The sequence below is a fragment of the Scyliorhinus torazame genome, chromosome 5, assembly GCF_047496885.1.
Source record: "Scyliorhinus torazame isolate Kashiwa2021f chromosome 5, sScyTor2.1, whole genome shotgun sequence".
Classification (NCBI taxonomy): domain Eukaryota; kingdom Metazoa; phylum Chordata; class Chondrichthyes; order Carcharhiniformes; family Scyliorhinidae; genus Scyliorhinus; species Scyliorhinus torazame.
The window spans coordinates 160,836,749-160,853,610 of NC_092711.1; the positions used below are offsets into that span (position 1 = coordinate 160,836,749).

General features: G+C 47.2%; 1 protein-coding gene across 1 annotated transcript in view; it reads left to right on the plus strand.

The window, feature by feature from the left end:
* Positions 1 to 944: 944 nt before the first annotated feature.
* Positions 945 to 16,862, plus strand: part of LOC140418011 (uncharacterized) — a 104,614-nt gene continuing 88,696 nt past the window's right edge. The window contains exons 1-2 of the mRNA XM_072501442.1: positions 945 to 1,172; positions 10,720 to 11,689. Of these exons, the coding sequence (XP_072357543.1) occupies positions 11,055 to 11,689 (635 nt within the window). The 5' untranslated portion in view covers positions 945 to 1,172; positions 10,720 to 11,054. The remainder of the gene's footprint in view (positions 1,173 to 10,719; positions 11,690 to 16,862) is intronic.

A 16,862-nucleotide genomic window follows, 5' to 3' on the forward strand; every position in this document is an offset into this window, starting at 1 on the left:
GCCTGACCCTCGTACAATCTACCTGGATGAGGGAGGCAGAGCTACCCCCTTAATCCAGCGGCCTTTGTGACATAAACACATCAGCCCAAGTGTGGGTCGGGGACAGGAGACCGCCGGGCCAAGCACATTGGAACCACCCAGGGGTTCGGCCCAAAAGCCTGGTCCCACTGTCTGTGCGGCGTTTGCACGTTCTCCCCATGTCAAGTTGAGGGAGCAAAAATGTATTTTTGAGAGAGAGAGAGAGAGAGAGACCTGGGCCAACCTTTGCAGAGTCTGGAAAGTCCCTGGATTCACTTCCTTTCCCTTCAGTTGCTGCAAGTGACCAATTGAAGGTGAGAATGAGAAAAGAAAGTGTTTTACTCCCAGAGGTTGGAGACAGGACGAGGTTGCAGTCGGTGTGAAGCTCAATCATCATTTACACAAAGCCCGCCCGCTGATTGGCTGGTAGCCCAAAGTCCTCCCGGTCCTCCAATTCTTTTAATTGGTTAAACGTCAGCCGGACGGTCAGGGGGGTGGGCGCTCCGCCGCACATGCGCAGCCCCGGGCCGGGGGAGGGGAAGGTCACTGACTGGGTTGTCCTCCCGTCAGACCCGCAGCACCGACCGGCGACACCGAGCAGCGAGTCCCGAGGCTCTCGGCAGCTTGACCAGGCTGCACGGAAAGAGCTGAAGCGGCTCCCTGACTCCCTGTCGGAAGGGAAGCCGCGCACCTCCCGCCAGACACCCGCAAATGTCAATATTTTTATTTATTTTCTTTTCACCATTTTTCAAACACTGAAAGCAGCAGAAAAACTGGCGGGAAATGGGCCCCGAGAACAAGAGATATTGCCGCAGAAATACAACCAGACATTGAGAATTCATTCAGAACAGGATATCTGAGGGAGCACAGCCTCCAGATGAAATGTCAGCAATTCAACACCCAGTCAACATGTTCACACAGTGAGTGGGGAAAGAGGGTTAGATTCTATAAAAACAGGAGGATAACAATGCAGCTCACACACCCCAAAGTATTGGCAAACTGACTAACAACATAGTCAACTTGAAATGGATAAATTGAATTTGTTCATGGAAAGCCCAGGAGGATCAAGCCAATAAATTTGATGTGGAGATGCCGGCGTTGGACTGGGGTGAGCACAGTAAGAAGCCTTACAACACCAGGTTAAAATCCAACAGGTTTGTTTCAAATCACTAGCTTTCGGAGCACTGCTCCTTCCTCGGGTGAATGCAGAGGTAGGTTCCAGAAACATATAACGAAAGAGAAAATGCTGAAAAATCTCAGCAGGTCTGGCACCATCTGTTGGGAGAGAAAAGCTTTGACGAAGAGTCATTGGACTCGATACGTTAGTTCTTTTCTCTCCCCACAAATGCTGCCAGACATGCTGAGATTATCCAGCATTTTCTCTTTTGTTTCAGATTCCAGCATCCGCAGTTAGTTGCTTTTATCCAGAAACATATATATCGACAAAGTCAACGATGCAAGACGGTACTTTGAATGCGAGTCTTTGCAGGTAATTAAGTCTTCACAGGTCCAAACAGAGCAACTGGAGAGAGGGATAATCACAGGTTAAAGAGGTGTGAATTGTCTCAAGACAGGACAGTTGATAGGATTTTGTAAGCTGATTCAAAACAATCCTTGTGTTGTAAGACTTCTTACAATAAAATTGAAACTTCTGAATTTGAGGTTGGGGTCTCATACGTTACAGAATGGGGAGGGCAAATTTTTAAAAAATAAGACATTATTAGCTGTACAAAATTACCGGAGAGCAGCCACTTGTAGAAAAATCAACATCAGAGCAGTGGGATTCAGCCAAAAAGGAAATAGACAATGCACATGGCGACACGGTAGCACAGTGGTTGGCACTGTTGTTTCACAGCTCCAGGGTCCCAGGTTATATTCCCGGCTTGGGTCACTGTCTGTGTGGAGTTTGCACGTTCTCCCTGTGTCTGCGTAGGTGTCCTCCAGGTGCTCGTGTTTCCTCCCACAGTCCAAAGATGTGCAGGTTAGGTGGATTGGCCATGCTAAATTGCCCTTAGTGTCCAAAAAGGTTAGGTGGGGTTTATGTGGATAGGGGGGAGGTGTGGGCCTCAGTGGGGTGCTCTTTCCAAGGGATGTTGCAGACTCGATGTGCCAAATGGCCTCCTGCAATGTAAATTCTATGTTCCCATGATAGGGAAGGGTGGGAGCAATAAGTCCAAGGAACCCTGGATGTAAGGGATATCTAGGGTTGGATAAAGAATTAAAGGTGAGTCTTATCACAGATACCGAGGGTTCAAAGTGGAAGTCTTAGAGGAATATGGAAAGTGCAAAGGATTACTTAAGAAAGGAATTAGGAGAGCAAAGAGGGAGCTTGGAAAAGCACTGTCGGGTAAAATAAAGGAAAATCCAACAATGTTTTCTAAGTATATTTGGGGCAGGAGGTTGACCAGGGTAAGAGTACGGACCAATGAGTCAATGTGTGCATGGAAGTGGAAGATACAGGTGAGGTTTTAAATGTATACTTCATATCTGTTTTCACTACGGAGAAGGATGATGTAGGTATAGAAATCACGGAGGCACATGGTGATTTGCTTGAACAACTTGACATTGAGAGGGAGAAGGTATGAACAGTTTCACCAGGTCTGAAAGTGGATAAATACCCAGAGCCACATGAGATGTATCCCAGGCTGCTGTGGAAGGCAAAGAAGGAGATTGCAGAGGCTCTGACAAACATTTTCAAATCTTCTCTGGCCACAGGAGAGGTGCCTGAGGACAGGAAGACAGCTAATGTGGTGCCATTATTCAAGAAGGCAAGTAGGGACAAACCAGGAAATTACAAGCCAGTGAGTCTAACTTCACTGCCAGGGAAACTACTGAAAAACATTCTGAGGGACAGAATTAATCTCCACTTGGAGGGGCAAGGATTAAACAAGGGAGAGCATGTCTCACAAATGTGATTGAATTTTTTGAGAAAGTGACTAGGTGTGTAGATGTAGGTAGTGTGGTTCATGTAGTCTACATGGACTTTAGTAAGGCTTTAGACAAACTCACGTGGGAGGCTGATGCAGAAGGTAAGAGTCTATAGGATCCAGGGCAATTTGGCAAACTGGATCCAAAACTGGCTTAGTGGTCGGAGGCAGAGGGTGATGTTTGAAGGTTGCTTTTGTGCCTGGAAGCCTGTGTCCAGCGGTGTTCTGCAGGGATCAGTGCTGGGGCACTTCTTTGTAGTACACATTAATGATCTGGATGTGAATGTAGGAGGTAGATTAGGAAGTTCACAGATGACACAAAAATTGGTGGTGTAGTAAATGGTGAGGAACAAGGCCTTAGATTACAGGACAATATGGATAGGCTGGCTAGATGGGCAGAAGAGGGGGCAGCAGGATGGTGCAATGGTTAGCACTGGCACCTCCCGACGCTGAGGACCCAGGTTCAATCCCGGCCCGGGTCACTGTCCGTGTAGAGTTTTAACTTTCTCCCCGTGTCTGCGTGGGTCTCACCCTCACAACCCAAAAGATGTGCAGGGTAGCTGGATTGGCCACGCTTAATTGCCCCTTAATTGTAAAAAGAATAATTGGGTACTCTAAATTTATTTTTAAAAAGATGTACAGAAGAGTGGCAAATGGAATTTAAGCAAGAAAAGTGTGACGTTGTGCATTTTGGTTGGACTAACGAGGCAAGGGAATATACAATGAATGGTCGGACCCTGTGAAGTACAGAAGAGCAAAGTGACTTGGTGTGCATATCCACAGATCTCTGAAGGCAGCAGGACAGGTGGATAAGCTGGTTAAGGCCAATGGGAATATTGCCTTTATTAACCGAGGCATTGAATATCAGAGCAGGGAGGTTATGCTGGAGCTGTATAAAATGCTGGTTAAACCCCAGCTGGAGTACTGTGCAGTTCTGCTCGCCACACTATAGGAAGGAAGTGTTTACACTGGTGAGGGTGCAGAGGAGATTCACTTGGACGTTGCCTGGGCTGGAGTGTTTCAGTTATGAAGAGAGACTGGGATTGTTTTCCCTGGAGCAGAGAAGGCTGACAGGGGACCTGATTGAGGTGTATAAAATTCTGAGAGACATAGATAGTGTGGCTACGAAGCTGCTCTTTCCCTTAGTGGAGGGATCAATAACTAGGGACACAGATTTAAGGTAATGAGCAGGAGGTTCAGAGATGTGAGGAAAAGCTTTTCCCCAGAGGTTTGTTGGAATCTGGAACTCAATGACTGAAAGGGAGGGAGAGGTGGGAACCCTCTCCCTATCCTCCCGGATTCCTCCCTAACTATAGCCTTAAGTGCATCCCACAGCGTGGTGGCTGGGACCTCCTCCATATCGTTCAACTCGACATAGCAGCCATTACCCACTCACCCATCCGCCAGTAGCCCCACATCCAACCCCCCAACTGCAGCTGTTAGGCCCCCCATCCTCAAATCCACCCAATGGGGCGCGTGGTCGAAAAACACAATGGCCGAGTACTCCGAGTCGGCCACCTCCGACCCCCCCTTCCCCACTCTCACAACCAAACCAAGAACCAACCCAATATCTCCGGCAGCAGCACCTTGTCCATAACAAAACTGTTGATCCGCGAATATGCCCCGTGCATATGGGTATGTGGGTGAAGTACAAGACGTCCTTCGCCCTCGGCCTCCCAAACCTCCATGGGTATCCCCCCCCTCCTGCAAACAATGCGCCCATGAACCCCTGAACTCTATCGCCACCACCAACACCCTCAACGACTTAGGACGCATCCGATCCACACTTGGATCTAGGACTGTATTGAAATCACCCCCATAATCAGCCGATGCGTGTCGAGGTCTGGGATCCTCTCTAACATCCACGTTGTCCCAATTCGGGGCTTAAACATTCACCAGCACCATTGGCATCTCCTCCAGCTTCCCACTGACCATCACAGAGCTACCCCCCATCCCTCGGATCGGCCACAATGCTCCCCCACCTCAAAAGCCACTCTCTTATAACCCAACACTGCCACTCCATCGTCTTCATGTCTAACCCCGAGTGGAACCCCTGCCCCACCCATTCGTCTGATCCCCAAACTTCAGCTGCATCTGCTGCAAGAGCACAACGTCTGCCTTCAGGCTCCTCTAACGAGCAAAAACACGCGATCGTTTATCCGGCCCATTCAACCCTCGCACGTTCCACATGACCAGCTGGCCAGGGAGGGGGGCCCCGCTCCCCTCCCCTGCCGAACAGCCAGATCCCCATTTAAGCCAGCCCCCAGCATGCGCCCCTTCAGGCCCGCCCTCAGATGTTCACCGTCATCTCTCCCTTTGGCACACCAACCACCCCCCTTCCCCACTCTCACAAGCAAACAAAGAACCAACCCAATATCTCTCCACCCCTCCCCCATGCCTTCCTCCTGGCAACCCCCAACTTCACTCCCATTAACTAGCCTGCCCAGCTCGCATGGCGGTCCCTGCCCAAGGCCTCTGACTTCTTCTCACTATTCCAGTCCGTCCCTTCCCCTCAACCCTCCCGACCAGCAACAAACAAAGAGAAACAAAGGGCACACTCCCCATCACCGCTCTCCCGTCCAAACCTACCCCAATTTACCCACCCAATGGGGAAGTCCATGACATCCAGAGACATTCCCCTGTCCACTACCTTTGTCACCTCTGCAAAGAATTCAGTCAGATTATCAGGCATGAGCTTCCCTTCACAAATCTCTGCTGGCTCTCCCTGATGGACTGAAATGTTTTAAGGTGTTCAGTTACCCCCATCCCTGATTATAAACTCCAGCAATTTCCCCACCCCAGATGTTCGGCGAACTGGTCTGTAATTCCCGGGTTTCCACCTTTCCCCCCTCATTAAAAAGTGACAAGTGCAGTTTTCCAATCCAGAGGGACTACTCCTGAATCTAGGGAACTCTGGGAGATTCTTGTTAGGACATCTACAATATGCTCCCTGAAGTAAAAAACTCACCAGTATTCTTAGAATTCCCCCTGTACCAAAAAAGGGTCAAGATATTCTTAATGGTGAACAGGGATTCTCACTCCCTGACTCCTCTGCAGACTTAGGTGGGTGCTATTCGGGTCAAACTAGTGTTTCAAGTTATCCCCCGGCATAACCCATATCTTTAGAGAAGAATTTTATCGACTTACCACTTAGTAGCATCGATCTTGGTCCCGCGTTGCTAAGTCAGTAAAGTAGACTTTGTAATAACCACTGTTTCAGGTTAAAACTTTAAATTATTTTATTATTATTTTTTCTTTTACAAGATAAAATCACTGTCTTTACAGAAAAGCAAAAAGACCTTGCTTCTGGATTCTCCTGGTTGGCTGATCAGACCTTCCTGGGCCTCCTTGACAATCTCTCTTCTTTATCTGTTGGTTTTCTCCCGGTTATTTTGTGGTTCTGCTCGGCTTTCGTATTCTGTCAGTCCCATGTACCGAAATCACCCTGCAAGCTGAGAGTGAGTGCCTGGCTGAGAGCTATTCAGGATATATATCACCCTTCCAACAGCCTTGCTGATTACATGACATTATTTTTAAGTATTTTCTTCTGCTCCTTAACGCAATACCCTTTCTGTCCATATGATTCCACATCTAGTTTCCGTAATGTCGAACATGAGAGTGCCTTCATGTTAAGCTTGACCTTGGTTTGTCAGCTCACTGGCAGGGAGACGTCCTGCTAATTATTCTGTGGCATTCCAGACTTTCAATCCCTTATCTTTTTTAAGCATTGTATTTTCTTGTATTCCTAAATGTTTCAAGTTATATTCTTCCCTTTTTACAATTTTACAACAAGCTATTGACTGCTTTTTTGAAAAGAAGCAGTGAGCTGCGGTGAATTGTCCGGTATTAAAATCAACTCTTCTCTCCAGATTTCCACTTTTAACTGGTGTCATTAAATTTCTATCATTCACAAATAAATGTTATTTCAAGTAATTCAAACTTAAGATTTTGGCAATTCCAATCAATTGCTTGCTAAACTAATTAACTTCTATTAAAGGGTAGTAAACTCATTCCCTTTATGTAACTTAAAACTTAACTTTTATAAAACTTTCTCCGACTTGAACTAAAGATATCAGGTTACAGCATGAGCTGCTTCGTTATCTCGAGGCCTGTGTGATAATGGCCGTCTGCATTCCAAAGAATATTTGTCTGCAGTTGACCCTTCGAGGGCCTTCTGCTATATCATTTTTTAGCATTTCATTACATTTACATTTATAGGATCTTTTCTGTTACTTTGCTTTTTCTCATGTTCCTTGGGTTTTATCATCAGACCTTCTCATTTCAAATGACATCTTTCGCATTTTTCTTAACATCTCCAACTTCCTTTAACACCCTCGGATGGAAACCGTCAGGTCCTGGGGATTTGTCAATCTTTGGTTCCATTAATTTCCTTGTGAGTGATACTATAGCTGCCTTGGGGAAGCGGGCAGCATAATCAAAGACCCCTCCCACCTGGGTTATTCTCTCTTCCAACCTCTTCCATCGGGCAGAAGAAACAAAAGTCTGAGAATACGCACTAACAGATTCAAATACAGCTTCTTCCCCGCTGTTACCAGACTCCTGAATGACCCTCTTATGGACTGAACTGATCTCTCTCTGCATCTTCTCTCCTGTTGTTCGCACTATACTCTGTCTGCTTCACACTATGTCTATGTCTTTACATTGTGTATTTATTATACGTCCTATGTTTCTTCATAAATGGAAGGATCTGCCTGGACTGTACGCGGAGCAATCCTTTTCACTGTACCTCGGTAGACGTGACAATAAATATAAATCTAATCTATATTTACATAAATTGTATTAAGTCCCTGTCCTCTATCGACTATTAATTATTTTGTGACTTCTGAAAAGTTATCCTCCTTTTCAACTGTAAATACTGAGGCAAAGTAATTGTTCAGCGTGTCTCCCATTCCCCCATTATCACTGACAATATCTCCATTTTCAGCTTTTACTGGGCCTACATTGCTCTTCACACCCGCTTTCCCTTTATATAACTAAACATTCTTCTCATTGATATTGATGTCCCTTGCAAGTTTCCCTTCATAATCCCTTTTAGTCGCTCTAACAAGCTGCTTTATGACCCTTTGCTGGTCCTTGTACCTTTCCTATTCGTCCGGATCTGTACTATGTCTTGTATTTTTGTGCGCCCTTTCTTTTAGTTTTAAGCTGTCCCTAACCTCTTATTTGTCCATGGCTGCTTTTTTTTTGTGAAGTGGAGCCTTTTCCTCTCAGGGGTATATACTTGCTCTGTATCTCGTTAAATGTTTCTTTAAATATTCTCCACTGATCCTCAGTTGTTTGACCCATTAACAGATCTCCCCAGTTTACCGAGGACAGTCTCGGTCTCATCCCGTTAACGTCAGCCTTACCCAAGTCTAAAATTCTACTGTCTGTAATGTGCTTTTCACTTTCAAACACTACACTGAATTCAATCATGTTGTGATCACTATTTGATAAATGTTTGCGCACAGTTAGGCTACCAACTAAATTTGGGTTATTACTCATAATTAAATCTTTTTTCAAATACATTTAGAGTAACCCAATTCTTTTTTTCCCCCCCCAATTAAGGGGCAATTTAGCGTGGCCAATTGACCTGCCCTGCACATCTTTTTGGGTTGTGGGGGTGAGACCCAGGCAGAAACAGGGAGAATGTGCAAACTTCACACGGACAGTGACCTGGGGCAGGATCGAACCCAGGTCCTCGGCTTTGTAAGGCAGCAGTGCTAACCGCTGCACCACTGTGCTGGCCCTTACTAACAACTAAATCTAATATTGCCTGTCCCCTTGTTACATCTGGAACATATTGCTGCAGGAAACTATCTCGGACGCATTCCAGAAATTCACTCCCTTTCTGCCAGGTGCTTGTCTGCCTCTCCCAATCTGTGTGTCAGTTATAATCCCCCCATTAATACTCCTCTGCCTTTGCTACACACTTGCTAAATTTCTGCCTTTATACAATCTAGCACCTCTGAACTGCCACCAGGGGGTCGATACACAACACCCATTACAGTTTGAGATTGTTTTCTTCCTCAGTTCCACTCCTATGGTCTCCACTGGATGCTTTCCCCTCACTGTTTCCTTCCTCACCATTGAGGTGGTAGTATTTCTAATCAGTAAGGCTACTCCACCCCCTCTGCCATATTCTCTGTCCCTGTAAACTTTATAACCGGTATATTTAGTTCCCAGTCCTGACCATCCTGCAGCCAAGTCTCTGTAATAGCGACAACATCATAATCTTCAACTTGCATTTGCGCCTGCAGATCGTCTAGTTTATTCCTTCCACTCCGTGCATTTGTCTACAGAACTCTGAATCGGACTGTTCCCCCTGACCACTCCCTCAGCACTGCTTCTTTGTTATTTGCTTCTTTGTTATTTGCTTCTTTGTTATTTGCTTGTTTATTATTTGCTTGTTTGTTACTTTTCACTTTTGCGTTAACCAGGATGCTACTTGCTTTGTCATTAGCTGCAGTTCCTGACGTTAGGTTCCTGACTACCTCCCTATTTATCCTTTCCACGAGGACACTGGTCCCAGATCGGTTCAGGTGGAGACCGTCCCAATGGTACAGATCCCTCCTGTCCCAATACTGATGCCAGTGCCCCATGAAATTGAACCCCTCTTTCCCGCACCAGTCCTTTAGCCACGTGTTTACTTACCTAATTTTCTCATCCCAATGCCAATTTGCACGTGGCTCAGGGAATAATCCAGAGATTATAACCCTTGGGAACCTGTTCTTTAATTTTTTTCCTAGTTCGTGATATTCCCCAAACTGGTCCTCTTTCCGAGTCTTGCTGATGTTGTTTGTCCCAACATGGACCCCAACAACTGGATCCTCCCTCTCCAATGTCCTTTCAAGCCGGTTAGAGATGCCCCTCACCCTGGCACCGGGCAGGCAACATACCATGTGGGACTCTCGGTCCTGCTTCCAAAGGATGTTATCAGTTCCCCTAATTATAGAAACCCCGACAACTACCACTTCTTCTCCCCGCTTGAATGGCCTCCTGTACCAGGGTGCAGTGGTCAGCTAGCTCATCCTTCCTACAGTCACTGCTCCGATACCCTGCCCCTCCGAGTCCGCTCCCTGGAGACTAGGTATGGGCAATAGGTGTATCAGGCTCTGGTCAGACCCCATTTGGAGTATTGTGAGCAGTTTGGGGACCCGTATCTAAGGAAGGATGTGCTGACCTTGGAAAGGGTCCAGAGGAGGTTCACAAGAAGGATCCCTGGAATGAAGAGCTTGTCGTATGAGGAACGGTTGAGGACTCTGGATCTGTTTACATTGGAGTTTAGAAGGATGAGGGGGGATTTTATTGAAACTCACAGGATACTGCGAGGCCTGGATAGAGTGGACGTGGAGAGGATGTTTCCACTTGTAGGAAAAACTAGAACCAGAAGACACCATCTCAGACTAAAGGAACGATCCTTTAAAGCAGAGATGAGGAGGAATTTCTTCAGCCCGAGGGTGGTGAATCTGTGGAACTCTTTGCCGCGGAAGCCTGTGGAGGCCAAATCACTGAGTGTCTTCAAGACATAATAAGGGGGTCAAGGGTTATGGGGAGAAGGCAGTAGAATGGGGATGAGAAAAATATCAGCCATGATTGAATGGCGGAGCAGACTCGATGGGCCGAGTGGCCTAATTCTGCTCCTATGTCTTATGGTCTTGTGGTAGTGGAGCTGAGGTATTGGGGAATGAGAGGAAAGAATGTTCCAGAGAAATTATCTGTTCTGAATTTCTATCCTGGACTGAGTGTTGACTTTTGTAAACTCCTTTTACAGATATTACAAGAGGAGGAATTACAGACAAATCTTAATTGACACGTCTCAGTCTTACAGAGTCACTCGATACTTTGGAATCTGAGTATCATCAGCCTTTGAATCTCGGAGGAGAATTGTTTGCCCACTTTCAACATCAGTGTGACTGGAAAAGCACCGAGATAGACACACCCGAGTGAGAGTGTTCCAGGGCACTGACTGTGGAAAGAGCTTTAACCAGTTACACAGCCTGAAAACAAATCACACCATTCACAGCAGGGAGAGACCGTACATGTGTTCTGTGTGGATGAGGCTTCAACTGATTGTCCAACAGGGAGAGACATGAGGACACCCAAAACATGAGGAAACCGTGGAAATGTGGGGACTGTGGGAAGGCATACAGATTCCCATCTCTGCTGGAGATTCATCGACGCATTCACACTGGGGAGAGGCCGTTCACCTGTCCGCAGTGTGAGAAGGGATTCACTCTGTTGTCCAGTCTGAAGAAACATCAGCGAGTTCACACTGGGGAGAGGCCGTTCACCTGTTCTCAGTGTGGGAAAGGATTCACTCAGGTATCTAGTCTGAAGTCACACCAGCGAGTTCACACTGGGGAGAGACCGTTCATCTGCTCTCAGTGTGGGAAGGAATTCCCTCGCTTATCCAGTCTGAAGTCACACCTGCAAGTTCACACAGGGGAGAAGCCGTTCACCTGCTCTCAGTGTGGGAAGGGATTCACTCAGTTATCAAACCTGCAGACACACCAGCGAGTTCACACAGGGGAGAAGCCATTCTCCTGCCCTCAGTGTGGGAAGGGATTCAGACATTCATCCGCCCTGCGGACACATAAGCGAGTTCACACTGGGGAGAGGCCATACACCTGCCCTCAGTGTGGGAAGGGATTCCCTCGGTTACCGGACCTGAAGAAACACCAGCGAATTCACACTGGGGAGAAGCCATTCCCCTGCTCTCAGTGTGGGAAGAGATTCACTCAGTTATCCCACCTGCAGAGTCACCAGCAAATTCACACTGGGGAGGCCGTTCACCTGCTCCCAGTGTGGAAAGGGATTCAACCTGCAGACACATCAGCGAGTTCACACTGGGGAGAAGGCAATCACGTGTTCTGAGTAGGGGAAGGAAATTAGTGAACCATCCCACCTGCTGAGACACCGGCGAGTTCACACTGGGGAGAGACCGTTCACCTCTCAGTCTGGGAAGGGAATCCATGATTCATCCCACCTGCTGAGACACCAACAAGTTCACAATTGATTACAGGGGTTGGATTCTGCTGTTATTGTTTCTGCTCTCAGTTACATCAAGGACTGCATTTTGTTCATTCTGATAGTTGGTCAATGGGGAGGGTTTCTTTCTGCTGGACTGGCCGGTCTCACGACTTTGCCTCCAGTGGGCTGACGCTCTTCGAGCCTTGTTGCGACTACCTGGTTTTAAATTTCACAAGGATCACAGAGTGAAGGAGTGTTTGGAAGTGAGAAGATATTCAGTTTGCATTTCTGTTTGGATGCCCCCCAAATCATGCCACATTGCCATGAAGATGGGCCCTAGGTGGTTACAAGTTTTTTTTGTTTAATTTATCTAGGTGTTTCTCACAGAAGAAAACTATCAGGGTATATGGGGCAAGTTGTCTGGGGTGGACTGGGAAACCACATTAAATGGTATGATGGGAGACAGGCAATAGCTAATAGTGAAGGAATTATATATCTGCCAGAGGGGGGTGTCAGTTAGCTCAGTTGGCTGGATGTCTGACCATGATGTGGAGTGACTCCAATTGCAGGGGTGCAACTGTTGTACTCCTAGATTATCATAGAATTTACAGTGCAGAAGGAGGCCATTTGGCCCATCGAGTCTGCACCGGCTCTTGGAAAGAGCACCCTATCCAAGCCCACATCTCCACCCTATCCCCATAACCCAGAAATCCCACCCAACACTAAGGGCAATTTTGGACACTAAGGGCAATTTAGCATGGCCAATCCACCTAACCTGCACATCTTTGGACTGTGGGAAGAAACCGGAGCACCCGGAGGAAACCCACGCAAACACGGGGAGAATGTGCAGACTCCGCACAGACAGTGACCCAAGATGGGAATCGAACCTGGGACTCTGGAGCTGTGAAGCAATTGTGCTATCCACAAGGCTACCGTTCTGAGACACTTCAGTTTGGATTTCTGGTGCAGAGTAAAGTATAACCGTGGAGTGGAATTTTAGATTGTGTAAAAGGACAAGTTCTATTTTATAAATAAAGGTGGAGGTTTCTGGCAAAAGTAGTGTTTAGTCAATGTTGCTACTAAGGCATCACGGTCACACAGTGGTTAGCACTGCTGCCTCACGGCGCCGAGGACCCGAGTTCAATCCCGGCCCAGGGTCACTGTCCGTGTGGTGTTTGCACATTCTCCCTGTGTCTGCGTGGGTCACACCACCACAACCCAAAGATGTGCAGGATAGGTGGATTGGCCGCACTCAATTGCCCCTTAATTGGAAAAATTAGAAACAAAATGTTGCTTCTGGTTTGTTTGCTGCAGTAAAAGCCAGAAAACCGTAAGGCCTGTTGTGTGATCCTTTACATTGTTGACTTGGAATTGATTTTTTTTAAAGTTACTGATCTGTCCAGAGATCCTAATCCACAAGTTTTGACTTCCCATTTGAGCCTCAGGCAGTTTTCTGGCTCACTATTCTTGTGTCAGTGACAGCCAGGAGATGGAGCTGAGGGCTGAATTTAGTTGAGAATAACGGGGCCTGCACCCCAGTTGGGAAACTGCCATGGACGTCGCACTAATAGAGAGACCGGAAGGATTACAACCTCGAGGGTTGTAATCTCGGGATTACTCCCTGTGCCACGTGCCAGTGAGGCTAGAAATAGGAAGATAGAGCAGACAAACACGTGGCTAAACAGCTGGTGTAGGAGGGAGGGTTTCTGTTATCTGGACCACTGGGAGCTCTTCCGGGGCAGGTGTGACCTGTATAAGATGGACGGGTTGCATCTAAACCGGAGAGGCATAAATATCCTGGCCGCGAGGTTTGCTAGTGTCACACGGGAGGGTTTAAACTAGTATGGCAGGGGGGTGGGCACGGGAGCAATAGGTCAGAAGGTGAGAGCATTGAGGGAGAACTAGGGAATAGGGACAGTGTGGCTCTGAGGCAGCGCAGACGGGGAGAAGTTGCTGAACACAGCGGGTCTGGTGGCCTGAAGTGCATATGTTTTAATGCAAGGAGCATTACGGGTAAGGCAGATTGAACTTAGAGCTTGGATTACTACTTGGAACTATGATGTTGTTGCCATTACAGAGACCTGGTTGAGGGAAGGGCAGGATTGGCAGCTAAACGTTCCAGGATTTAGATGTTTCAGGCGGGATAGAGGGGGATGTAAAAGGGGAGGCGGAGTTGCGCTACTTGTTCAGGAGAGTATCACAGCTATACAGCGAGAGGACACCTCAGAGGGCAGTGAGGCTATATGGGTAGAGATCAGGAATAAGAAGGGTGCAGTCACAATGTTGGGGGTATACTACAGGCCTCCCAACAGCCAGCGGGAGATAGAGGAGCAGATAGGTAGACAGATTTTGGAAAAGAGTAAAAACAACAGGGTTGTGGTGATGGGAGACTTCAACTTCCCCAATATTGACTGGGACTCACTTAGTGCCAGGGGCTTAGACGGGGCAGAGTTTGTAAGGAGCATCCAGGAGGGCTTCTTAAAACAATATGTAAACAGTCCAACTAGGGAAGGGGCGGTACTGGACCTGGTATTGGGGAATGAGCCTGGCCAGGTGGTAGATGTTTCAGTAGGGGAGCATTTCGGTAACAGTGACCACAATTCAGTAAGTTTTAAAGTACTGGTGGACAAGGATAAGAGTGGTCCGAGGATGAATGTGCTAAATTGGGGGAAGGCTAATTATAACAATATTAGGCGGGAACTGAAGAACATAGATTGGGGGCGGATGTTTGAGGGCAAATCAACATCTGACATGTGGGAGGCTTTCAAGTGTCAGTTGAAAGGAATACAGGACAGGCATGTTCCTGTGAGGAAGAAAGATAAATACGGCAATTTTCGGGAACCTTGGATGACGAGTGATATTGTAGGCCTCGTCAAAAAGAAAAAGGAGGCATTTGTCAGGGCTAAAAGGCTGGGAACAGACGAAGCCTGTGTGGCATATAAGGAAAGTAGGAAGGAACTTAAGCAAGGAGTCAGGAGGGCTAGAAGGGGTCATGAAAAGGCATTGGCAAATAGGGTTAAGGAAAATCCCAAGGCTTTTTACACTTACATAAAAAGTAAGAGGGTAGCCAGGGAAAGGGTTGGCCCACTGAAGGATAGGCAAGGGAATCTATGTGTGGAGCCAGAGGAAATGGGCGAGGTACTAAATGAATACTTTGCATCAGTATTCACCAAAGAGAAGGAATTGGTAGATGTTGAGTCTGGAGAAGGGGGTGTAGATAGCCTGGGTCACATTGTGATCCAAAAAGACGAGGTGTTGGGTGTCTTAAAAAATATTAAGGTAGACAAGTCCCCAGGGCCGGATGGGATCTACCCCAGAATACTGAAGGAGGCTGGAGAGGAAATTGCTGAGGCCTTGACAGAAATCTTTGGATCCTCGCTGTCTTCAGGGGATGTCCCGGAGGACTGGAGAATAGCCAATGTTGTTCCTCTGTTTAAGAAGGGTGGCAGGGATAATCCCGGGAACTACAGGCCGGTGAGCCTTACTTCAGTGGTAGGGAAATTACTGGAGAGAATTCTTCGAGACAGGATCTACTCCCATTTGGAAGCAAATGGACGTATTAGTGAGAGGCAGCACGGTTTTGTGAAGGGGAGGTCGTGTCTCACTAACTTGATAGAGTTTTTCGAGGAGGTCACTAAGATGATTGATGCGGGTAGGGCAGTAGATGTTGTCTATATGGACTTCAGTAAGGCCTTTGACAAGGTCCCTCATGGTAGACTAGTACAAAAGGTGAAGTCACACGGGATCAGGGGTGAACTGGCAAGGTGGATACAGAACTGGCTAGGCCATAGAAGGCAGAGGGTAGCAATGGAGGGATGCTTTTCTAATTGGAGGGCTGTGACCAGTGGTGTTCCACAGGGATCAGTGCTGGGACCTTTGCTCTTTGTAGTATATATAAATGATTTGGAGGAAAATGTAACTGGTCTGATTAGTAAGTTTGCAGACGACACAAAGGTTGGTAGAATTGCGGATAGCGATGAGGACTGTCTGAGGATACAGCAGGATTTAGATTGTCTGGAGACTTGGGCGGAGAGATGGCAGATGGAGTTTAACCTGGACAAATGTGAGGTAATGCATTTTGGAAGGGCTAATGCAGGTAGGGAATATACAGTGAATGGTAGAACCCTCAAGAGTATTGAAAGTCAAAGAGATCTAGGAGTACAGGTCCACAGATCACTGAAAGGGGCTACACAGGTGGAGAAGGTAGTCAAGAAGGCATACGGCATGCTTGCCTTCATTGGCCGGGGCATTGAGTATAAGAATTGGCAAGTCATGTTGCAGCTGTATAGAACCTTAGTTAGGCCACACTTGGAGTATAGTGTTCAATTCTGGTCGCCACACTACCAGAAGGATGTGGAGGCTTTAGAGAGGGTGCAGAAGAGATTTACCAGAATGTTGCCTGGTATGGAGGGCATAAGCTATGAGGAGCGATTGAATAAACTCGGTTTGTTCTCACTGGAACGAAGGAGGTTGAGGGGCGACCTGATAGAGGTATACAAAATTATGAGGGGCATAGACAGAGTGGATAGTCAGAGGCTTTTCCCCAGGGTAGAGGGGTCAATTACTAGGGGGCATAGGTTTAAGGTGAGAGGGGCAAAGTTTAGAGTAGATGTACGAGGCAAGTTTTTTACGCAGAGGGTAGTGGGTGCCTGGAACTCACTACCGGAGGAGGTAGTGGAGGCAGGGACGATAGGGACATTTAAGGGGCATCTTGACAAATATATGAATAGGATGGGAATAGAAGGATACGGACCCAGGAAGTGTAGAAGATTGTAGTTTAGTCGGGCAGTATGGTCGGCACGGGCTTGGAGGGCCGAAGGGCCTGTTCCTGTGCTGTACATTTCTTTGTTCTTTGTTCTTTGTTCTGGAGGACTGACTGGGAAATGGACCTCCAACCAATTCTCCCTGTGTTCAATGTGTTCTCATTGTTCTATTGTCTATTTT